This window comes from Diabrotica undecimpunctata, chromosome 7, assembly GCF_040954645.1.
Source record: "Diabrotica undecimpunctata isolate CICGRU chromosome 7, icDiaUnde3, whole genome shotgun sequence".
Taxonomy (NCBI): Eukaryota; Metazoa; Arthropoda; class Insecta; order Coleoptera; family Chrysomelidae; genus Diabrotica; species Diabrotica undecimpunctata.
Genome location: NC_092809.1, coordinates 28,392,269 through 28,417,841, shown reverse-complemented (window position 1 = coordinate 28,417,841; position 25,573 = coordinate 28,392,269). Strand labels below are relative to the sequence as shown.

The following is a 25,573-nucleotide window of genomic DNA, read 5'->3' as shown; positions in this document are numbered from 1 at the left end:
GAAGTGCGGCATTGTGGATTGTATCTAATGGTTTTAGGGTACTCTTGGTTGCGGAGGCATAAACAATTGAACCGTAATCGAGCTTGGATCTAATTAGTGTTTTATACAGAAGGAGTAGTGTAGAGAAGTCGGAACCCCAGAAACGATTTGATACGGTTTTAAGCAAATTGAGTCTTTTGTTGCATGTTAGCGCCAAATGTTGTATGTGCTTTTTCCAGGAAAGTTTTTGATCCAGCCACATACCAAGGAATTTTACGGAGTTTTGGAAGGGAATTATGCTGTTGTGAAGATAAAGGACTGGTGTAATGCATGATTTTTTCGTAAACACCATACCAGTTGTCTTTGTAACGGAGAATTCGAAGCCTGTACTAGCTGTCCATTCATCTAGTTGGGTTAAAAATGTCTGTACTATTCTGCACATAGATTCTTTTTGTGCTCCTTTAATGTATACCACTAAATCGTCGGCATAGAGGCGAGCTTTGAGAGGTTTCTGTAATTTGTTTAATATGTTGTTTATGGCAACTAGGAATAGGGTAGGACTAAGTACTGAGCCTTGTGGGGTACCGTTTTCTGCAGTATAAAAATCAGAATAAACGTTATTAACTCTTACTTGGAAAGAAAAGTCTTTTAACAAATTTTCGATATAGGCTAAGCAGTGTCCTCTAATATTGGATGCGTGCAATTTTTTAATGATGTTGAATCTCCAACACGTATTGAAGGCTTTCTTTATATCGAAGAAAATAGCTATGCACATTTGATTCATTGCTAACGCTTCTTGGACATCACTTTGTAAGTCTACGATATTGTCCATTGCTGACCGATTACGTCTGAAGCCGTTTTGCTCTGGTAAGAAGAAATGAGATTTTTCCAGTGTCCACATAAGCCGAGCATTGACTATTTTCTCCATTAATTTAGCCATGGCACATGTTAGAGAGATGGGTCTGTATGATTCTGGATCAAGTCGAGGCTTTCTGGATTTTAAAAAAGGCAAAATTGTGGCTTTTGCCCATATAGACGGATATTGTCGTTGTTGCCAAATTTGATTGAAAATTTGCAGTAGATGTTGTTTTGCTAAGATTGATAAATGCTTCAGGAATACGACAGGAATATTGTCGGGTCCTGGACTTGAGTTTTTCATATCTTGTAAGGAGTTATTTAGTTCTATAATAGTAAGAGGTTGAGATAGGGGGTTTTCGTGGGATTCTTCTAGAGACAAGATGGTGCGTTCTGTCTTTAGCTTGTAGTCCCTAAAATTAATGTCGCAGTTTTCGCTAGAGGAATGTTGTTCAAATGTGAAAGCAAGAGTGTTAGCAATGTCTTGTGAAGAAGAGACTGTGGTATTGTTTATTTTAAGAGTGTTAATTGATGAAGAATACTTTAAACCGGAAATTTTCTTTACCCTTTTCCAAACTTCGCTCATTGGAGTAGAACTATTTATTTCTGAGACGTATTTTGACCATGAGGCTTTTTTTGAATTTTTTATGATTAATTGGGCTCTAGCTTTTAATCGTTTGAATTCTATTTTACTTTCTTGGGTTTTGTGCCGTTTAAACCTATTGAAAGCTTTTTTACTTTGCTGTATTGCTTCTTTGCAATCCTTATTCCACCATGGTACTGGATGATGATTGTGAATTTTTTTTGTTTTTTGAATATAGAGTTCTGCACTTTTTAGTATTAAGTCATTAAAATTGGTGATTGTTCTATCGATATCACAGTAATTTATTTCACAGCTTTCTACGGAATTATCAATATATGTTGAAAAACTCACCCAATCAGCCTTTTCTGTTTTCCATTTTAAGACAACGGTGTCTTTTGGTTCCGGTAGGGCATTAGTATTACAGATTTTTATGGGGTGATGGTCGCTGCCGTAGTTGAACGACAAAACTTCCCACGATAAACAAGGAGTTAAAATTGGATCACAGAGACTTAAGTCAATTGCCGAGGATTCTCCTGATGCTGAGTTGAACCTCGTGGGGGTTCCATTATTGAGAAAATTTAAATTAACGTTATGTATTAGGTTTTCTATTATTCTTCCCATCTTATTTGTGTTAGAAGATCCCCATATTATATTATGTCCATTAAAGTCACCGACGACTATACGTGGTGTTGGAATTTGATGTATAAGGTGCAGTATATCTGCATAATTTACCTGAGAGTTGGGAGGAATGTAGATATTACATAGATAAAATGAGATCAAGGAATCAATTTTGATGACTATAGCTTCTAAATTGCTTACTACGGGAAATAAATTTGCATCGAAAGATTTTTTTACTAATGTCATAACACCACCACTAGCATGGCTAACAAGCATCCTGTCTTTACGAAAGCATATGTATTGTTTAGGACTGTATTTCTGTTGAGGTTTTAAATTGGTCTCTTGGAGACAGATTATGTCTGGACAGTTTTCGGCAATGATAATCTGTAGCATAGCCAAGCGATGGAAGAATCCATCGATATTCCATTGTATGATCGAGTTGAATGTAAGAAATAAAAAAAATTAAATAAAAAAAAAATAAAAACTAAACGGTAGCTGCTAATAAGTGCTGGTTTGTGATGCATCACTTTCTACTTCAGAGCCCACCTCTCCAAGATAAGCAAATATTTTTTTGTTTAAGTTAGTTAGTCTCGATTTTATTGACCTTTCTTTTAAATAGGGACGGATTTGTTTTAACATGTGAGAGACACCTAGCAAATCAGGAGTGAAATCTTTGATCGAGATTATAGGATTAGATAAGCCGGCAGTGTTGTCTAGTAGGAGGGCTAATTGTTCGCTGTTCAGTGGAAATGGTGGTTCGTGATTATTGATGAAGGTTTTGGCTGGTTCTATCTTGGATGAAAAGGATAAATCCGAATGCGTTTCTACAAGTTTAGTTTTCTTTGGCTTTTTTCGAGTTCCTGTAGATTTTGGTGTTACAAATGGGCTTTCTTGAGGTGCAGTGTCAGTTTCTGGAGAGATGACTTCATTTATAGATCGTTTTGAATGCGTTTCTTTATTTCCTGTTTCTTCTGTATTTACATTGGGTAATTCTGACTCGGTATGTTGTAAAATGGTGCTTTGGTGTGATAATAGAGGTAGAGTTTGGTTAGACGGCGACATTGAAGGTTGGCTAATTTCACTGGCAAAGGAATCCATAGAACATTCTTCAACATGAACTTGTGAGTTTTCATTGCAGCGATGGGCAGTATGTCCGGTCTTTTTGCAGTTGTAACATACCATACTATCTTGAGACAGAAAGATTCGATATGTTGTTTCGTCATGATTTATAGTAAACGAATCAGGTAGTTCTATACTATGAGGACTTACATAGACCTGTCTTCTGAAGCTGAGAATATGACTATACTCAGGTGATGTAGCGCTGATTTTTAAAAATGTTATTGGTTATGCTAACTTGCTGCATTGGAATGCCAATATACCATAGCACTTGAAATCACTATCATGAACATGAGTCAGCAGATCAGTGCAATTTATTATAAAAGATCTGATCGCCAACACTATCGTGATGATATGTGTTTTTCAAATAAAGAATTAACTGACAACGAAATAAAATAGACAAAATGTTGGAGTTCAGCGCTCTAAGGTCGGTTTTATTAAAAAGACCTTATTTATTTTTCTATATAATTTCAAGTATGTCCCAAATATCACTTTTAAGGCAATTTATTTTCCCGAATTTGTGTTTTTCCAGAAATATTTACGTCATGAATAAGGTTTTGTCTTTTTGATTGTTACAATTAGAAGTACAAATACTTTTAGTAAATATAAGTGGGTACAAGCCACTTTGCCTCTTTTTAATTTGTGCCACTCCTTTAGTCCCATAAAATTATAAAGAAGTGTTAAACGTTTCATATTTCTTTTGATATATGGACCGTTTATGCATTACTATTTGTTGATAAATTACTCGGAATTGTTACGAAAAAACACATTAACTTTCCAAAAACCCCAAACCACAATGATAATGTAGAACTTCATTTATTTTTATTTTCAAGTTAAAACATTATTGTTTTCCACTATTATGTTTTAGTATTGTATCGTTTCCATTCAACTTTCACGTTTGTTTATCAATGGGTACACCCCTGCGTAAATTATTAGTATCTATACTTGTCAGTCTATACCAGGGTTTCAGAAAAAAACTGACAAACAAAAACATAATATTTTGAAAGTAGGAATTTTGTAAAACTCTTTTTATCAACAAGTTTTATTAATGGTTTGCATCTTGTTGATGTTATTTTTGACTATGTAAGACAATTTATCATGTACTTCCAGTCATTGTAATCGTTTTAGTGACTTTATACGCTGCCATAATTCCGCATTTTAACTGTGCCTTAAGTGTAAGCTTTTTATATATGGGTATATAATAATATATTTACATCAGTAGTGTACCTAATAATTTTATAGCAATATTTTTATATTTTATTAAAACTGAAATTTATGTAAGATAAGAACCAAATTTTATAAAATGTACTTAAAAGTATTAGATAGGTACGCTACTATGTATTTTGTATAAGTTTTAGAAATTAGAACTATCTGTAGGTGCCTCTAAAGATAATTAAAACTATAATAGAAAATTTAAATTTCATCATGTTTCTATTTAGTGTTTCCCGAAATAAGAATGGACTGCTTGCACTATTATATAAGAATAAGACATGGGCTCCGACGAATCATATGTCTTATTCTTTCTATTTTGATTTGCATTGTGACGTACGATACTCATGTCTAAATGCCTTAAATATTTTAACTTAATGTTTTTTATATAAACAGCGATTCTGATTCCCCGCTTTATTTTATTTTTTTTTCACGTGTCACATTAGAATTATCGCCTTTATGAAGGCTTCTCGATCTTCTGCCACATGGAATAATTGTCCTGCATTTGATATCTGAGTCCATTCACGAATTTTTTTTAACCAAGAACCCTGTTTTATTTGAACTCTACGGATTTCTATTTTGCTTTCAAGGATCAGTTGTAGTCTTCTATATCGATCTCCCCTCGCCATATGTTCCAGTAAGACATTTTCCGGTGTTTAACAGTCTTTAAAAATTGTTTGTCTTTGTTGACCCTCCTTGGTATTTCTTCTTTCGTTTCTCTTGCTATACAATGCATCTTCAACATCCTTCTATGAATCCACATTAATTTCTAATACTTCAATTTTGTTCATGCTTGATACTTTTTGTGTCCACACTGCTCTATACAAAAGTACATACCAACTATAGCAGTTAACCATTCTATGTCTTAGTTCTAAACTGAAATGATTATTCCAAAGAAATATCTTCATTTTCATCAAAGAAGTTTTGGTCATTGCTATTCTTCGTTTTATTTCTATGTCTGGATCTAGATGGTCGGTTATGATAGTTCTCAAATATGTAATTTTGTGACATTTTTCAACTTCATTTAATTAAAGCTCTTTACCTGGATCTGGGTTACGACTAAAGACTAAATGTTTGGTTTTTTTGAGATTATTTTAATGCCCATTTCCTCTCCTACTTCATGAATATGATTAAGCCGAATTTGGAGTCCTTCAATATTTTCTGACAGAATTACTGTATCCGCGTATCTAATTACACTAAGTAGTTCCCCGTAGATTTTTCTTCCATATGGCTCTCCCTCAAAAGCCTTTTTAAATAACTGGTCCAAGTAAACATTGAACAATGTTGGGGAAAAATGCAACCTTGTATGGAGATTTCGTCGGTGTAGTTGCCTCCAATTTTTACGATAGCAGTTTGAATCCAGTACATATTTTAATGACACGAATATCTTTGTCATTTATTCCTATATTTTTTAGAATTTGCATTAATTTTATCAGAGAATTAGATTGTTTAATGGTCCATGTTTCTGAAGCGTAGGTGGCGATAGGAAGTATTAATGCTCGAACAAGGCGTAATTTTGTGTTTTCTGTAATGTTAGTTTTCTTAAATATTTTTGTGAGATTGGCTGTTAATTTCGTCTTCGCACCCTCCAATGTTTAATTAAATTGTCTAACCAGTTCGTAACATCCCATACTTCTTATCTCTGTTTGGTTATTTGTGTTTGTATTGATGATCATTACTTTGGTTTTTTGTATATTTATTTTCAAACCATATTCCGGACTTTCTAATTTATTTATAACTCCAGTTCTTCTGTTGAAGACGCCAATATAATTATATCATCAGAATATCGTATGTTTTTGATTGTTCGTCCTCCTATTGTTTGACCACCTTGTCAAACGCCTCAAAAAATATGGGCCTGCAAGTAAATGAAAATAAAACTAAGATAATAGCATCAACACCCAACAATAGAACCAGAAACATCGGCCACCAATTCACGGTTGATAATTCTACCTTTGAAGTGGTGGACAAATTCACATACTTAGGCTCCCTGATCACCAAGGAGAACGTCATGACGGAAGAAATCAAGCGAAGAATAATCCTAGCAAACAAATTCTATTTTGGACTGAGTAGACATATGAGAAGCAGAAACTTAAGCCAAAAAACAAAAATAATCATATACAAAACCCTTATACAACCAGTGTTGACATAATGGGTCGGAGACATGGTCCATTTCCAAGGCAGATGAAAATCTCCTGCTTATATTTGAACTAAGGATCCTGAGAAGAATATTTGGTGGCATCTGTGAAAATGGTGTTTGAAGAAGGAGGTACAACTACGAGATATATCACAGATATAAACATATATTTGGTGGTAAAGACATAGTATCCTTTATAAAAATAGGAAGACTAAGATGGGCAGGACATCTGGCAAGATCACAGCAGAACAACCCTCCTAGAAGAATCCTTATGACACAACCTGTGGGAAGTAGAAGTAGGGGTAGACCAAAACTCAGATGGAGGGATGATGTAGATGAGGATGGTAGACAAATAGGCGCAGCAAACTGGCAACAGTTGGCAATGAATAGAACTGACTGGCGTAATAGACTTGGGAAGGTCGAGGCTCTTTTATAGGGCTGTAGCACCAATGATGATGATGATGATGTCCTCCTATTGTTACTTCACCTTAAATTCCTCAAAAACTTGATAATGTGTTCACTGTATATATTGAATAGAGTCGGGGATATCTTACATTCCTGACGAACTCCCAAATTACAACTTTTAGTTTTTAGAATGCACGTTATATTAACGCCTACATTGGCGGTAGGTACTATTTACATTTTGGTTAGATATTCTGGCGTACCCATTTCTTCAAGTATATGCTACATTATATCCCATTTTACATTATCGAAAGCCTTGGAGTAGTGAACAAAGCACAAAGATGTTTCTATATTGAATTCTTTTCTGATTTTTTCTATAATTTAACGACGATTTGCCCCTACCCAGGACGAATCCGCATTGTTATTGGAAAATATTCGGTAAGAGTATTGATTTTAGTCTTTCATTGATTATAATGAGGAGTACTCGGCGCATATGGGATAATAATGCTACTGTACGGTAATTATTGCAATCTGTTGATAAACATTTTTTAAATATGTGAATAAAAGTGAACTTCCCCAGCCATTTGGTCACTTTTCGGTATTACTTTCGAATTTCTTTTCTGATTCTAATCATTATTTCAATCCCTACTTCTTTCATTTCTTTGAGTGTCTCACCTGCTATTCCATCTTCCTCATCTGCTTTTCTGAATTTGAGCTTTTTCATAGCCGTCTTAATTTCTGATTTTAGTATTTGTGGTTCTCATTCATAACTTTCGAACCAATATAAGAGATTGTAGATACATTTTCTATTCTTACAGCGTGTTTATATTTCTGGAATATTTTAGGAAGCGTACTCAATTAATATGTAACTGAGTGCCATGCTAATTTTTTCCTAAAGCCCTGTAACAAACGTAATATTTTGTTAGGTAGGTACTAGTTTCTTGTAACTTATTTTTAGAGGCTTGTCATATATTTTTGTTACGTTTATTAATATTTTAAAAACTTATTGTACAGTTTATTAGGTCTTAAAAATATTTAATTGTGTCAATTAAACAGACTGAAAAATAAAAAGTTGTTTTCTTTTATATAATCGTATGTCAAAGTGAAATCTAAAAATGTAAACGCAAAAATATCGACGTAACATCAATATTTTAGAATAACTAACAAATAGGTATATCGAAAACTGTTATGATCACCGGCGAAGTCGTTTTAAATAAATTAAAGAAAAAGAAACTTTATTAAAGAAACAAATAAAACATGAAATTTGATCTATTCACGAAGAAAATGGAAGGACAAAGGGAAAATGAGACCAATAAGGTTTATTTAAATTTTTATAATAATTAGAAATAATGTACAATGAATTATTCAAATATATAAAAGAATGAAACACAACAAATGTGAAAGATAAAACCACATTGTAAAGAAAAACTTAAATTAATTTGCTCTATACTATGGTAAATCAGTCTCACATGAATCGTTATTTTGATGCTAGACACTTCTCCAACCTTATGGATGTCCGCACCTATCGAGGCGCCAATATTGATTCAGATCATTTTCTAGTTGGCACAAGAATTCGGGCTAGAATCTCAAATGCGAAGAAGGAGAGAAGTACCAAAACAAGGCGCCTTAATATTGAACTCCTCAAAAACCCGCAAACGGTAGAAAGGTTTCAAAACTATATCGAAACTAAATACATAACTAAAGAGAATCTAACAATTAGTGAACAATGGGAAATGTGTAAAAATTACATTAAAGACGCAGCTCATAACATTCTAGAGCCGCAAAGACCACCACCACGTAATGAGTGGTTCGATGCTGAGTGCGAGGACATTACAAGAAGAAAGAACAATGCATATAAACTGATGCAGCAAAGAAGAACCCGAGAAAAAGAACAAAAATATAAAGATCTCAGAAGAGAAGAGAAGTACATCCATCGGAGAAAAAAGCGAACTTATGAAAATAGAATATTGGAAGAACTTGAGGCATTAAAAAAGGAAAATCAAACAAGAAAATTCTATAAAAATCTAAATAAAGCAAGAAAAGAATTTAAACCAAGGATCGGACTATGTAAGGATAAGGAGGGGCATATACTCAATACAAAGGAAGAAGTATTGAAAAGGTGGGTGGAACACTATAAAGAACTGCTTACTATCGAAATAGAAGATCCAAATCAACCACCCCCAGGAGCAAACAACAATACACCATTGGAGCCTCCATCAATTCAGGAAGTACGGGATGCAATAAAACACCTAAAAAATAATAAATCTCCAGGAAGTAAAGGTATACCCGCGGAACTTATTAAATGTGGAGGTGCTACTCTGACTAATCATATATATAAAATCATACTGAGAGCCTGGAATGAGGAACAAATCCCAGAAGAGTGGTGTATTGGGATCGTTTGCCCACTACACAAAAAGGGCGATGAATTAGAATGTAGAAACTACAGGGGAATAACCCTCCTTAATACAGCATACAAAATATTTTCGAGTATTTTATATGGTCGCCTGAGTGAATATTCAGAGGAGCTTCTTGGAGAATATCAAAGTGGTTTTAGGCCTGGTCGATCAACAACAGACCAGATCTTTGTGCTAAGGCAAATACTGGAAAAAACCAATGAATTTAATATCGACACATACCATCTTTTCGTAGATTTTAAATCGGCCTATGATAGTGTCCTAAGAAATAAATTGTATGAAGCCATGGATGAATTCCACATCCCCGATAAACTGATAAGATTGGTTAAGGCTACAATGCGTAAAGTTGTTTGCAAAGTCCAAATACAGGGCGAACAATCACAGGCATTTGAAACGCATGTTGGGCTGCGACAGGGAGATGCGCTGGCGTGTCTCCTTTTCAACATAGCTTTGGAAAAGGCGGTTAGGGATGCCCAAATAGACAGCAGAGGAAACATTTTTAATAAATCATCCCAAATTTTGGCATATGCAGATGATGTTGATCTAGTTGCCCGCACAACACGCAAGCTAGAAGAAATGTATACCACCTTGTCACACGCCTCAAAAAATATGGGCCTGCAAGTAAATGAAAATAAAACTAAGATAATGGCATCAACACCCAACAATAGAGCCAGAAACATCGGCCACCAATTCACGATTGATAATTTTACCTTTGAAGTGGTGGACAAATTCACATACTTGGGCTCCCTGATCACCAAGGAGAACGTCATGACGGAAGAAATCAAGCGAAGAATAATCCTAGCAAACAAATGCTATTTTGGACTGAGTAGACATATGAGAAGCAGAAACTTAAGCCAAAAAACAAAAATAACCATATACAAAACCCTTATACAACCAGTGTTGACATATGGGTCAGAGGCATGGACCATTTCCAAGGCAGATAAAAATCTCCTGCTTATATTTGAACGAAGGATCCTGAGAAGAATATTTGGTGGCATCTGTGAAAATGGTGTTTGGAGAAGGAGGTACAACTACGAGATATATCAGATATAAACATATATTTGGTGGTAAAGACGTAGTATCCTTTATAAAAATAGGAAGACTAAGATGGGCAGGACATCTGGCAAGATCACAGCAGAACAACCCTCCTAGAAGAATCCTTATGTCACAACCTGTGGGAAGTAGAAAAAGGGGTAGACCAAAACTCAGATGGAGGGATGGTGTAGATGAGGATGGTAGACAAATAGGCGCAGCAAACTGGCAACAGTTGGCAATGGATAGAACTGACTGGCGTAATAGATTTGGGAAGGTCGAGGCTCTTTTATAGGGCTGTAGCACCAATGATGATGATGATGATGAATCGTTATTTTCGCAATCCTACATATTATTTAGTTGTGCGTTTAAAACATGAATCATTGGAACAGCAAATAGGAAAAACGGACGGATTCACATTTTCGCTTTGATTGAATTAAATAATCGAGAAACTATGCGTTGCAATAGGTTTATTAAAGTGTCCAAAAAAATTTTTATTAACCAAGTCTTTAATCATGTTACTAACCATACTGGCATTTACAGCAGTTAAGCTTGTAATATACTTGCTGTTCTATACAATTCAGAAGGGCAAACACATTACTTTTTAAAACTGAAATATTAAAACTCACGGTGTCTCTTTAGCTTCATATTTATAAAGGGATTAACCTTTTTTATTATCATCCATAGCGATAATATGATTGGATACCACGCAAAACCGATGATAAACCAGATATACTGATAGTGGTGGTGATTACTGGATATACTCTTCGTGATTATAGTACAAGTAATCTAGAATACAGATAGATGAAGACTCAATGTCAAAAGAGTACTAAGAAACACGAAAGATATCAACTTTCATAACTACTGCATATCTTTTCAGATGCACTCAACAGAAAAACGCTATGATAAGTAGAAAAAATATGTAAGTGTATTTAACCTTCTGTAACTGGCGCGCAGACTTACAGTCCGCAGAGAAATGTTTATAAAATTTATTTCAATTTCCCACACCCAACCCAACAGCCGCGATCTGTGTTCCTTGACCATGTCTCGACTATGCAGGGATGCCAGGTCTGGGGATTTTTTCTCAGAACTGGGGAAAATTGAGAATCTTTGATATTTGTCATAAACAAGAAGCGTTGAAAACTCCTATGGTTGGATATAATATCGGTAACCTTCATGGCAGTCAACACACAGCGCAACACGGGTTGCATACATGTAGGAGAAGATTTTTTAAAAACTGAAATATACAAATCTGGGGAATTCTGTTCAAAATCTGGCAACTTTTACACAACACAATTTGGGGAAATAAATTTTTTGGGCCTGGCAACTCGTAGACTATGTTTAGTGTATCATATACCAAGTTGTGGAGCGACAGTCCGGCACCCTTAACAATTGCACAGTAATTTCAGAGATAAACATATTGAAAGATTTTGTGCATTTTCGTTGTAATTCATAAAAGGTAAAAAATAGTATTCTGAAAATTATTGTTACTGACTAATAATAGATGGCATCATATGAAAAAGAGCAAGACCGACTACAGCGGCTAATGATAGACTATCTCAGTAAAGATGAACATAATGAAGAGGTAGTGAATGACAAAGACAGCGAAGAGGTTAAAGTAGAGACGCAAGAAATATATTCTGATTCTGAGAATGAAATTAAAGATGAATACATATAAGTCCGTTCCTCATAAGTACCTTACTTGGTTGGAAAAGATGAAAAAGTAAATAGGTAAAACATCCCCCCCCCCCACATCACGAACAAGGCAGTAAACTTAATAACTCATATGTTAGTTATTGTGACAGGACAAAAAATCGACACATTTCTCGTGTAAAAAATGTGTCAAATTCATGTGCCTTGAACATTCAACTTGAGTATGTGCAGAATGTTATTCTGATAATATGGTTTAAAGCAATACCTTACTTACATTTTTTATTTCTTCATGTATATTTTTAGTAAAATAAACATAATAATAATTACAATGCTTGTTCATAAAAAAAGGTCACATGTACTATATATCACGCTTTTCACATGCAAAAAAGATATGTGGAATTAATCGGTGCACAGAAAACAAGCGCCAGTCACGGAAGGTTAAACGTTAGAAAATTATGTTCCGTGAAAGAAAGGGATTAAGTGAAGCAGAATTGCTAAAATTGATTCAAGAGAATGATGAAGATGAGTTTGATTTTTTTGTGGAAGAGGACAACATAGAGAATACAAAACAATAATAATTATTATAGATCTAAATACAGTGAAGACGGCGATAATAATACAAACTGCATAACTCATAAATGTTTGCTTTTGACTACTTCTCCTCCGTATGTAAAGTGGGTCATTTGAACCAAGAACCTACACACCTAGAAATTTTTGAAACAATTTTTACAACTGAAATTAGGTAGGGGAGTGGTAGGAACACTGAGACGAAAAAATTTCAATGCCAATAACTTTTTTATTAAATGCTACTTTAAACTTATATTGTACAATGATATTTGGTATATAAATAAGAACTGAAAAATCATGTCGTTTTCTCATAAAAATTAATGTTAAAACCTCAAAAATATAAAAATTAAAAATTAGTAAATGTCTCACTGTTCCTTTCAATGTGGGAACACTGAGACGTAACAATTAACATTATTTGACGTTAAGACTATCAAAGTTTAATTCAAATTTTAAAAGCGCTTGGTTAACCCTTGCATTAAAGGGGGCGGCAAAATCATTTTAATGTCTCTTTTTAATACATGTGAGACATCTGGGACAACTGGAAAGAAGAACCTATTTTCACATTTAGCGCTTTTTCGCAAAAACGATATTTTAAAATCATTTTCTTTTATTTGAGACAAGACTTTGCCTACATAATATGTCTTTTGCTTAGAGTTGAATTCAACGAGCACATAATTCCCATCATTTGGACAGCGATCAAGATCTTCGAAAATAATTGGTTCTGGATCTTCACCAATAAAATCCTCCCCTCCGCTGAAATCTTGTAGTTCCATCTCATTTTCGTCTTGCTCGTCAGAATCACTATCTAATACGCGCCGTGCTACTTTTTTCTGTTTTGGTGTTTTTTCTTTAGATTTAATCAGCTCCATTTTTTCCGGGGTATCCGTAGCTATCATCGTCCTTCCTTTGCGTCTTTTGTTGCCCTCTACAGATTTTCTTGTCGGAGCTTTAGGATAACCCTTAAAAACTGTTGGACTAACAAAGGTTTTAGTAGTAGTAGCAGTATGACTTGGACCTGGATTTTCTACATCTGGAGATTCACTTATCTTTTCAGCAGCAGCTTCAACTGCAACAAGCGGCCTATCTGTCACAAAACTTGACAAAAAATCTACTTCAGCGAAGACATGCCGATCGAATGGAAATATTCCAGATTTTCGAAAAGCGCTTGCGATGTTAACTGGCGTCATTGCTCGTGGATATGCTGTGCCCACACAGGCTGCTACGTTGTAAATTGTAAATGTCTGACCGGGATGGTTCATCATCCATGCATCTACTGCAGCATTGTAGAAAGTCTGAAATGGCTTAAATAAACCTACGTCCAACGGCTGTAATCTGTTCGTGCAGTGTGGCAGTATAGTCAGGATTGTAACGCCATTATTTTTACATAAATCGATTGCCTCAATCGATAAATGACTTTGATGATTATCCATTAGCAATAAAGAAGGGTTTTCTCTAGTACTACCAGTGTGCTTAATAAAATGCCTAACAACTTGCACAAAGCACTCTGTATTCATCCAACCTGTTTTTGAAGCTAGTCCTAAAGTTCCAGGAGGCGACCCATTTATCATAAAATCTTTAAAGTGTACTCTTGGGAATACCAGAGCAGGAGGAATAGCTACTCCAGATGCTCCAACAATACAGCATGTTGTAAGGAGTGTTCCACGTTCGCCACTTGTGGCTTTACTAACCTGTCGTATACCTCTTTCTGCAAACACTTTTTGGGACTTTTGAACGGTAACGGTTCCTGTCTCATCTAAATTAAAGATGCGACTACCATCTCCAAACACAGGAAAACGCTGTAAAACGGTTTCAAGTTTACTGAAAAACATTTCAACATTAAATTTATTGAAACCGGTTGCCCTTGCAAGACTACAACCTTCTGGGGTCCGGAGGGATAAATTATTGGAATGACGTTTCTGAAATCCTTTCATCCAGGCAAGTGAAGCGATTTTTGACGTATGCCAGTTTGCTGGAACCACTATGTTATTGTAGACTGCGGCTTCATATTATGACAGTTTTCGGGTATCTTCTCTTGATAGGCCATAAAACATTTTAGAACATTTAATTATATATTTGCACAAGTCGTTCTCCTGTTCGATAGTAAAAATTTGTTTTACTTTGTAATTAGGACATAAACGGACGTTCTCATCTTGTTGATATTTTTTAACATATCTGTGGACTGTTTGGAAAGATACTCCTTTTATTCGTGCTGCTTGCCGTATAGAAGTGCCACCTTGTACTAATTCAACAGCCTGTCTCATCATATCTTCAGAGAATCTTCCTATTTTCCGATCTGTTTTATTTTTTCTTGGCATCTTCGTTCTGTAAGAGAAATTATTTTGCAAATGACCTGGCTTATACAACTATAACGGAACAGTGAGACAGTAAAGGAACAGTGAGACGCGTCTCACTGTTCCATCTGCTGTGTTGTCTCACTGTTCCTTAAAAAATCGTTAATAAAAATATATGAAAAAAACTAATAAAATATGTACAAAAATCGTTTGTTTTAATTTAATTGTTTCGTAAAATGGTTTACTTTGTAGTTAGAATAACCTACCTTGTCTAAGAAACTTCAATTTTCGTGAAAACAGCGGCCACGTGGATACGGTATATTTACTACGATGCACTCACTTCAAATGACCAGCGATAACTAAAACATTTCTTGTTGAATCTTAATGGTTTCTTGTTTGCTTCACTTTAAGGTGGTAATAGGCATGTTCGTTTAGTTCTACCTTATAATACCGAACGTGGTAAGCTCTACCGCGTTTATCTCAGTGTTCCGACCGTCTCACTGTACCTACCTCTCCCCTACCTAATTGTACGTTGTTTTTAGCAAAACAGTTAGAAAATCAGTGCTAGGTGTGGTTCAAATCTTGGAAAAAATAGGGGAAAGGGGGAAAATGGTGGCCGCTGGGGTAATGGTATCATCATCATCATCATTTGGCTCTACAACTCTATGTGAGTCTTAGCCGCGTTTACTGATTCCCTCCATGGGCTAATAGTAGCCATGAAATATTTACATTTAGGGCCTAATATTATTTCGCGTTTAATACCTGTTGTGCCATCTAACAGTGTTTCGTTCAAACTGTACCTAAAACAATGAAGATGTTTTGCCGGCAAAGAAGGAATTTTTAAAAATGTCATATTTTGTTGGAGTTGATGTATTAGTGCAAGATTTTTAAAGGTATGTAGAAGTATGTAATTAAGTTTATTTAGCTGCACAATTGGTACCTATTTGTTAAATTTTTAACGTAGTTTAAGACTATATAAAAAGTTCTTGCTCTAATTTAAGTGATTAATGATTATGAGTCGATCAGTATAAATATGTATTTTGGGGTTATAATCGCCACGCGACTGGAGGTAATGCTGGCCGGTCACTATTACCCCCAAATTGTATTTATATAATACAGAGTATTCCGTATTCCTTTATAAATTCTTATATTTCAGATGCCTCGAGTTTACAAGAGAAAAAGTGACAAAACACGATGGAATGCTGAGCAACTTAGTGCAGCAATAAATGCAGTAAATAGTGGCAGAAGCGTCCGTGAAGTTGCAAGAAGTTTTGCAATTCCCAGATCTACAATTCAACTACGACTAAAGCGAAATGATACAACAGCTGCTTTTTTAGGTCCTAATTCTGTATTTACCAAAGAAGAAGAAGAAGTTTTGACAAAGTAGGTCATAAAGTTATCAAAACATTTTTATGGGATAACTCCCACAGAAATAAAAAAAATGTGCCTACAAATGCGCTGAAGAAAAAAATTTACAAATTTAAAAAAAATCATCCATTTTCCAAAGAAAAAGAAATTGCTGGAAGAGACTGGCTTGACGGCTTCCTTAAAAGAAATCCAACTATTCAATTAAGAAAACCGGAAGCGACAAGTATTAACCGCATACCTGCTTTTAACAAAACTGAAGTAAACCTATTTTTCTCTAATTTAAAATCCATATTGGATAAATATAAATTTTCGGCATCCAAAATATATAATGCAGACGAGACAGGCATAACAACCGTCCAAAACCCCGGAAAAATACTTGCTGGAAAGGGACAAATGAGAGTCGGCTCTATTACAAGCGCAGAAAGATGTCAAACAACAACCATTATGTGCTGCATAAGTGGCTCAGGAAAATATATTCCACCTTTGTTTATTTATGCCCGCAAAAGGATAAAACCAGAGTTTTGGATACCAGAGAATAAAACCAGAAGAAAAATGGGCCACCTAGTGCAGTCTACTGCTCCTCGAATAATGGGTGGATAAATGAGCAAATATTTCTCGAATGGCTCCGGCATTTTTACGGTGTTGTAAAACCTTCAAATGAGGATCCAGTTTTGTTAATCGTCGACAACCACAGTAGCCACTGTATCGCATCGCATCGACTCCAACCGCTGGATGTAGCTTTTTACTCATCGTTAAAATCAGCGTATAACATTGAATGTGGCTATTATTTTCGAAGTCATCCTCATTAGTGAATCATTTATACAAGAAAAAGATAAAAAGACACTAGACCAAAAGAAAAAAAGTAAATTAGATAAGAAGAAGAATAATAAGGAAGTTAAGGGGAATAAAGAAAGTTTGACACATGACAAAAAGTTTGAAGTATCTTTTGTTGACATAATTCCACTGCCAGGATGCAAAAGATGACTCAGTTGGAAATAAAAGATCTAACCACAAAAGCAACAGGAAGCAACATTCCTAAATAATGACATCAACACCAATGAAGTTACTTCTAGAAGAAAATCAGCGGAAGAAGGAAGAACAAATGAGAAATAAAGTCAGCAAAGGAACCAAACAAAAAATAGACATCGAAAAGTCCAGTCCTCCGCGAATAGTTCCAAAAAGAAATTGTATAAGAACACAGAAGATCACAGAAGATGTATCATCTGAAGATGAGGATGATGACGATCACCGTGATAGGGACGTTAACGAAGATAGGTGCACAATTTGTGGCGAATTCGGTAAAAACAGAGAACTCTGGATCCAATGCAGCATTTGCGGCCAACGGGCACATAAAGACTGTACCAGTTTCGAAGGCAAAATTTACATTTGCGATTTCTGTATTTAATTATTTTTTAAATGGGGGTAATAGTGCCAGTGGCCACTTTTATCCCTCGGCAACGGGTAAATATAACCACCAACAGAAGTCTGAAAAACCGTTTTATTTCCATAACCTGAAAAAATTTTTAAGAACTTTTTGCAGACGGAAGACCAGAAATAGCAGTGGCAGAACCTACAGACGACACAACAGGGCTCGAAATTCTAAAAATCGAGGTAGAATATGCTATAAGGAACACAAAAGGAGGTAAAGCTGCAGGACCAGATCAAATTCCTGTAGAATTGTTGAAACTAATAGACGACGACGCACTTGAAATAATGGTGAACCTCTTTAACACAATTTATAGAACAGGCATCATACCAAAGAAATGGCTCTCCTCTACTTTTGTCACAATCCCGAAGACGAATAACGCCAGAGAGTGCCACAGAACTATAGCATTGATGAGCCACACACTAAAATTATTTTTAAAAATTCACAAAAGAATATTTAATAAATTAGAAGAGGACATAAGCGCCACACAGTTTGGATTCAGAGGTGGACTGGGAACACGGAAAGTTTTGTTTGGTCTGAGTGTGTTAATGCAAAGATGTTTGGATGTAAACCAAGACCTCTACGTAGGTTTCATAGATTTTGAGAAGGCCTTCGATAAAGTCAGACACCAAAAGCTGTATGAAATCCTAAGAAGTAAAAACATCGACAGTCGCGACATTAACATCATATCCAGGTTGTACTGGGGACAAACAGCAAAAATCAAAGTTGATAATGAGTTAACCGAAGAAATTGAAATTGAATTGTCAAAATGAAAAAGTTCCTATGCATCCGGGACATAAATATAAACTTAAGAACGAGAATATTAAAGTGCTATGTTTTCTCCGTTCTGCTGTACGGCATGGAAGCCTGGACACTGAAAAAGATAAACATCAAAAACATTGAGGCATTCGAGATGTGGTGTTACAGGAGAATGTGGAAAATACGATGGACAGAAAGAGTAACAAATCAAGATGTTCTGCTGAAGATGGGGAAGGAATGCGAAGTCATAAAAACCATACAAACGAAAAAACTGGAATATCTGGCCCACATAATGAGAGGAGAAAAGTAATCTCTGCTTAGACTCATAATCCAAGGAAAAATCTCGGGAAAGAGAAATGTGGGACGTAGGAGGATTTCCTGGTTGCGAAATTTAAGGGAGCGGTATGGGTGCAGTTCAATACAGTTGTTTAGAGCTGCAGCCAACAAAGTAAAGATTGCTGTGATGGTAGCGAACCTCCGATAGGAGACGGTACTGCAAGAAGAAGAAGAAAAATTTTTCGTAAATAGAGTTTGAAGTACTAAGGTTTGAAGTTTTATTTACGTTAACAGTTTAATTTTTAAAGCTATGTAGCAGTATAAATAAACCAAAATGCTTATGCGGCCATTTTTCCCCCCACCCTTTCACCTAATAATGCTAATGATTGAAACACGGAATTGCAATATTAATATGATCCAAGTCTTTGCTTCTACAGCTGATACTAGGTACCGAAGATGAGATTAAAAAGTTTTATTCAGAATCACATGCATCAGAAATAAGATCCGACACAGCCACAACACTACACAGCCACAAAAAGGCTACTGGAAACGGCAGAGATGAGAGTACTGAGAAGAATTTTAGGAAATATGCTGAGAGATCGAAAGAGGAGTAAATACATTAGAAGAAAATGTAACGTACAGTGTATAAACAAATAGACACTAACCAGAAAAAAGAATGGAATAATCATATAAGCAGAATGCGGAAGCCCTGTGGTTAAAATGACAAGAGATAAATCACCAATCAATAGAAGTATCTGACGACCTCGCATAAGATAGAGTGATAACCCTTCAGAGAAGTATCAATCCACCAATGAACAATCACAGAAAGCTTATAAAGAGGAAGAAGAAGAAGGTAACTTTAAAGGTTACTATATGTATGGTATAAATACTGATTTATAATCTTTGTTGTGCAAATCTACCAAAGCATTAATATATTCTCAGGACCGACAACAATGAAGGGAAATAGTAAACGCGGCCAAGACTCACATAGAGTTGTAGAGCCAAATGATGATGATAATTAATCTATTCTTCTTCATCAAGTTTAAGAATTTCGGCTGGTAGTTTATCTAGACAGCGCTTTTCTATCTTTCAATGTAGTCAGTGCAATTATTGATCTTTATCCGTGTGTCCGTATTAGACTTTGCGAATATAATATAAAATGTATAGTATTTATATCTACAATTTTGTTAAAAAATTAACACAAACTAAAATTACATAGTTATATTACCCATAGAGATGTGTTTAACTTTGTTTAATTATTGATGATGATCTTGAGTTTTAAGTTAAGAAATAAATGTATTTATTCAGCCAATAGTTCAGCAAAATCTCAGGCGAGTCGCCACTAAACCCATAATTTGTGACATGTTTGACAACTATTTTCTGTTGTTTTATGATACATTTTTTGAAAAAGTCAGAGCGAAATATTGTGTTTTTAGAAGGAAAAACTGACAAAAATTTTAGTTTCTGGTTAAAAATATCATGGTAAAGAGTTTTCCAAAGAGCGAACAGGTAACAAAAAACTTAATTTTTTAGTTGTAGTAAGTGATAGCGAATAAATAATTTTGACGTTTTAGGACGATTTAATTTTTTCTGAGGAGAGAGATAAGTTTTGTTTCGAGAACCTCGATTTGCTAAATTTAAGGTAACTGTTTAAATTAAAGCATAAAAAGTTAAAAAAATACATTAGTTTTTAAGTTACAAAAAGGAGGTTCAAAAACCGAAATACCTTACGATAATTTCAGTATTTAAAATTGATAATAAAGTAAAAACAGTTCAAGATCAAAGAAAATATAACACAAATATAACTTTAAACGTTAGACTAAATGTTGTTGTGGTAAATGTATATTATTATTTTAATATGTTGAGCATCTATACCCTCACAAACTTCGAGAATTCATTTCCTTCTATATTCTTCTCTATGTTGCCCACAAACCTGCGCCCTCTATTTTGAACTGTTTGCTTATTTCTCGTTTATTTTCATGTCTGAGACAATAGTTCTATCAATGTGGTTATTTTTTTTTATTTAACGTACCAATATATTTACAATGTGTAATATATAATTACAATAAATCAATTGTCTGACAATATTTAACAATATAAATATTATTAAAGAAAAAAATTTGTTGTAGAAAATTGCGCATTGACAATTTTCTGTGTATTCTTGTCACTAGAATAGTGTCACGTATGTCTTAGGGTTTGGTTGCGATTCTGCTTCTAGATTCTATTGGGCTTCTGCGACTAGTTTATCGTTAACTGGTCGGCTGGGGATTGGTTGTGCCATTAAATTTAGGGGTAGATTATTGGAGTGGTCTATTAGTCTCTGGTCATATTGTTGGCAGAGTTTGGTGAATTCTTCATTAACAGTTGTCATTTTGGAGGTCTTGTGCGGTCGTCTTATTTGGAACGTACCATGGAGCATTAATTATCATTCGAAGGACCTTCGATTGGAATTTTTGAAGAATGTTTATACTGGATCTAGCTGCTGTTCTCCATAGCTCAATTCGATAGCTCCAAATGGGTTTATAAATAACTTTATATATTAAAATTTTGTTGTCGATTGACTTCCGGCCTATTAACCAATATAGATTGCTGAGTTTAAGATCCAGCTGTTTTCGCTTAGTAAGTATGTGTTTTTTCCAAGTGAGCCTGCGATCCAAATGTATTTCCAAGTATTTGATGTATTTCTGTGGCAGAGGTTGACCATTTAACGATACCGGAGGGCAGTGTTCCCTGCGATTTGTAAATGTTACCTGCGCAGATTTTGTCTCGTTGGCTCGTAGACGCCACATTTTTAGCCAAGTTTGTATTACATTTAGGTTATCCTGTACTCTGTGTGATGCTACAGTTGGGTCTACATGAGAAGAGATTACTGCTGTATCATCTGCGTAAATTGCTGTTGTGACTTCTGGTATTGGAGGTAAGTCCAAAACTTGCGGCAATGGTTCGGATTGTCATCTGCTGAACTATTCAGATCTGCCGTAAACAAAGTCAGAATAGCCATGTTGATTGCCAACATTTGGAACGGACAAGGCACATGAAGAAGAAGAAGAAGTAAGTCCGCAGAGAATATTAGGTACATACAGCACTGGTCCACGAACACCGCTTAGATCGACTTCAGTCCTAATTAGGTAAAGCCTGGTATACTCAACGTAATGTTTTACAAGGTAATGGCGGTCTTGCAGGTAGGCCTTAAGATTTGAAAGTAATTGTTCGGAAGGGATTTTTTATTTTGTATAAAAGGTCAGTATGCCAGACTTTATCAAATGCCTGGGAGATGTCTAAGAAGATTTCGGAGCAATATTTTCTGTTTTCTCGTGATTGGCGTATTTGTTGGTAAACCCAGTGAATTTGCTGAGTGATAGAGTGCTGTGGCCTAAAGCTAAACTGGTGATTAGGTATTATTTGTTTGTCAATTAAAATTGGCTCTATTCTAGATAACAGCAGTTTTTTCAGTATTTTAAATAGGTCAAGAGCAGGCTAATACAAACGTCATCATCACCATTCTGGCTCATCCATCGCCTTTCTCCGCCAAGCACGTATTCCCATATTTCTCATGTCTTCATCGATGTTATCAAGAAACCTTGTTCTGGGTCTTCCTCTTCTTCTCTGACCAATGGGTCTATCAAGGAGCGTTTTTCTAGCAGGGTTATTTTGTTCCATCTGCATTACATGCCCTATAGACCTCAGGCGTCCTATCTTAATATGTTTTACGATATCAGGTTCCTGGCATATTCTATAAAGTTCGAAGTTGTATCGTCTTCTCCACACTCCATTGTCATTCACTGCTCCATAGATTCGCCGTAGTACTTTTCTGTCGAAATATCCTAACATGTTTTCATTATTTTTTGTTAGAGTCCAGGTCTCTGAACCATATATGTTAGGACTGGGCGTATTATTGTTTTGTAGAGTTTTATTTTTGTATGTCTCGATATAATTGTGGATTTAAGGAGGAGATTGAGCCCAAAATAGCATCTGTTGGCCGTGCAAATTCTGCGGTTTATGTCTGCGGTAGTAATATTTTCAGTGTTAAGGAGCATTCCCAGGTATACAAATTCGTTAAATAAAAAGGTCTGCAGGACATTATTTCCTCCAAGGATTATCCGGGTTTTGGAATTAATCTTATTTGGGCTAATTTCCAAACTAGAGGAAAATGTCCTATTCTTAATACGTCGTTATACAGTTGTGTAAGATAAAGTAAGGCTTTTTTTGGTTATTTCTTCAAGATTCTTACGGTAATTAGGTTACACCCTGTGGACTTTTTGGGGTTTAATTTAGTGTGAATAATAATACTGACTTCGTTCAATGTAAATTTTTTTAAAGGAGTTTCAAGTTGATAGGGAGATTCTAGATGTTATTGTTAATGTCTCTTCCCAATCTTCAGCATGCTGGTGGCTTGCAAATAGTATTTAGTGGTTTTGCTATGCTCGTGATGCTTAATTGATTTCTTGATTATGACTGCAAATCCACCGTCAGCCGTACCGATTGGATGATTGGTGCTGTATATTACATAATTAGGACATTTGAAATAACTACAGCTGGTAAAGTGGGTTCCAGATATGAGCATTATTGTTGAGTATAAAGGCTTTGATCTCTTGGGCATGTTAGGCTAGCCCGTTGGCATTCCCGAGTGCTACTTCGAGAAACTTAATCATTTGGACAGTGTAGAGATCACTGTGGTCAAAAGATTTAACATCGTACTTATTTGTTCAATGAGTCATTTCATCATTTGTTTCAGTTCGAACATATCGCCTTCGGTTTCGTGTGATGTTTGGTTTTGGTGTTGCTGCGCACTTGTGCTAGGGAGTTCCATTTGTTTGTGAGATGTTATCTGAGCATACATGATGCTGGGTTGTATATATTGTTTGGATTTAGTATTGGTAGAGTTAACGGATATTTTTTCTGTTGTTTTTTTTTGCGTATTAAACAGCCCTTGTAGTTGGCTGGATGATTGCCTTAGATTTGTATGAATTTCACATTGTGTGACCTTTCTTTTCTTGGGCATTTGTCTGTGGCGTGGTCTATGGTGCACTTGATGCAGCTGGCCTGTAATTGCATTACAATATTTCTTTGTATCTGTATTTCTTCTATTTCATTATATGTCCGTATCTTTGGCATCTAGTACACTGTGGTATGCCTCTCTGTCGCGGTGGGTCAAATTTTATATTGTGATCAATCTAGATCATAATATATCGTTTTGTCATTTGGTGCTGGTTGAAAATTATTTTATTAATAAGAATATACAAAAAGTGTAAGTAAATAGATTTGCGAAAATAAGTTTTTAGTCCATAGCTGTGATTAAGTGTATCATCTTTAATCCTGACGTTTCGTTTACAACACATCAAAGATGATGGTTTAGCGAATATAATTGTACTCTTCTGTAGCTCTGTTCAATCATCAATGTGATCATTCATCTTATGCGTGCTATTTATAGCCAGTTGTATGATTATTAGGTGCATCTAGTACGAGTTTTTATATTTCGTAGTTTTAAGAGCTCATCATCATCACTTTAGCTTTACAACCCTGCATGGGTCCTAGCCTCTTTAAAGGATTTTTGTCCAGTCGTTTCTATCCATCGCGTTTCTTCGCCAAGCATATATTTCCATATTTCACATGTCTTCATAGATGTTATCAAAGAACCTTGTTCTGGATCTTTTTCTTCTTCTCTGACGAATGGATCTATTAACGAGCCTTTTTCTACCAGGGTAATTTTGTTCCATCCGCATTATATGCCCTATTTACCTCAGACGTCCTATCTTAATATATTTTATTATATCGGGTTCCTGATATATTCTACACTCAGGTGCAAAAAAATCGATCCATGGGTATTGTTTGCTTAAAAAATAAAACGTTTGAAGATATTAGTTTTAAATCAGGTATATATGTAAAAGTATATGTTAGATTAAAATAATTTTTACAGATTATCGAAAAAAAATCATTTATTTATAGAGACATACGCCAAAACTCAAAAATACAAGGATATTCAAAACTTTCTGAAATTAAGAAAAACATTGATAATAAATCAGTATCTAGTGTTTCCCCTCGGGCCTTATAACAGCCTATACACATCTAGGCATTGAGGTAATTAACCTCTGGATATCAAATTGATCCAATTGGTCCCATATTTCTTGAAGAGCCGCTGTAAGTACAGCCAAGTTATTTGGACAGGGTACTCGTGCTCGAAGACGTCTTCCCATCATATCACATAGATGTTCTATGGGACTGAGATTGGGACTGCAAGCTGGCCAGTGCATACGGACAATTCCCACCTCTATATATTGGTTGACGATTCTAGCACAGTGAGGACGCGCGTTGTCGTCCATAAAAATAAAATTAGGTCCAATGAAAGAAGCAAAAGGTACCACATGCTGATCTAAAATACTTGTTATGTATTTGGCAGCAGTCATAGAACCTCTATCTACAATAACTAAATCAGTATGAGCTTCTGAACTGATACCAGCCCAAACCATAACGGAGCCCCTCGATAACTTATTCTTTCCGCAATATTACATTGAAAATATCGCTCTCCGTGTCTTCTCTAAACCCTTTCTCGGCCGTCTGGTGACCTTAGACAAAATCTGGACTCATCTGAAAACAATACATTGCTCCAATCTGCATTACTCCAGTTTTCATGTTCTCTTGCAAAAGCAAGGCGAGCTCTGCGATGTTCTATAGATAGTATTGGAGATAGGGCTGGCCTTCTGGATAATAAATTACCTTCTACAAGGAGTCGACGAACTGTCCATCTGCTTACATCCACATTTCTCACTTCGCTCAGACGATTTGCCAGTTCAACTGAAGTTAGATACCGATTTCTCAAACATGATGAGACCAGAAATCGATCATATCTTTCGGAAGTTACCCTTCTACGACCTGATCCTGGTCTTCTTGTGA

General features: G+C 35.4%; 1 protein-coding gene across 4 annotated transcripts in view; it reads left to right on the top strand.

The window, feature by feature from the left end:
• Positions 1 to 20,043: 20,043 nt before the first annotated feature.
• LOC140445124 (kelch-like protein 15) overlaps positions 20,044 to 25,573 on the top strand; it is a 61,852-nt gene continuing 56,322 nt past the window's right edge. For all 4 annotated transcript variants that reach the window (XM_072536961.1, XM_072536960.1, XM_072536962.1 and 1 more), the window contains exons 1-2: positions 20,044 to 20,191; positions 20,257 to 20,324. In XM_072536961.1, coding sequence (XP_072393062.1) covers positions 20,162 to 20,191; positions 20,257 to 20,324 — 98 coding nt within the window. In that variant the 5' untranslated portion in view covers positions 20,044 to 20,161. The remainder of the gene's footprint in view (positions 20,192 to 20,256; positions 20,325 to 25,573) is intronic.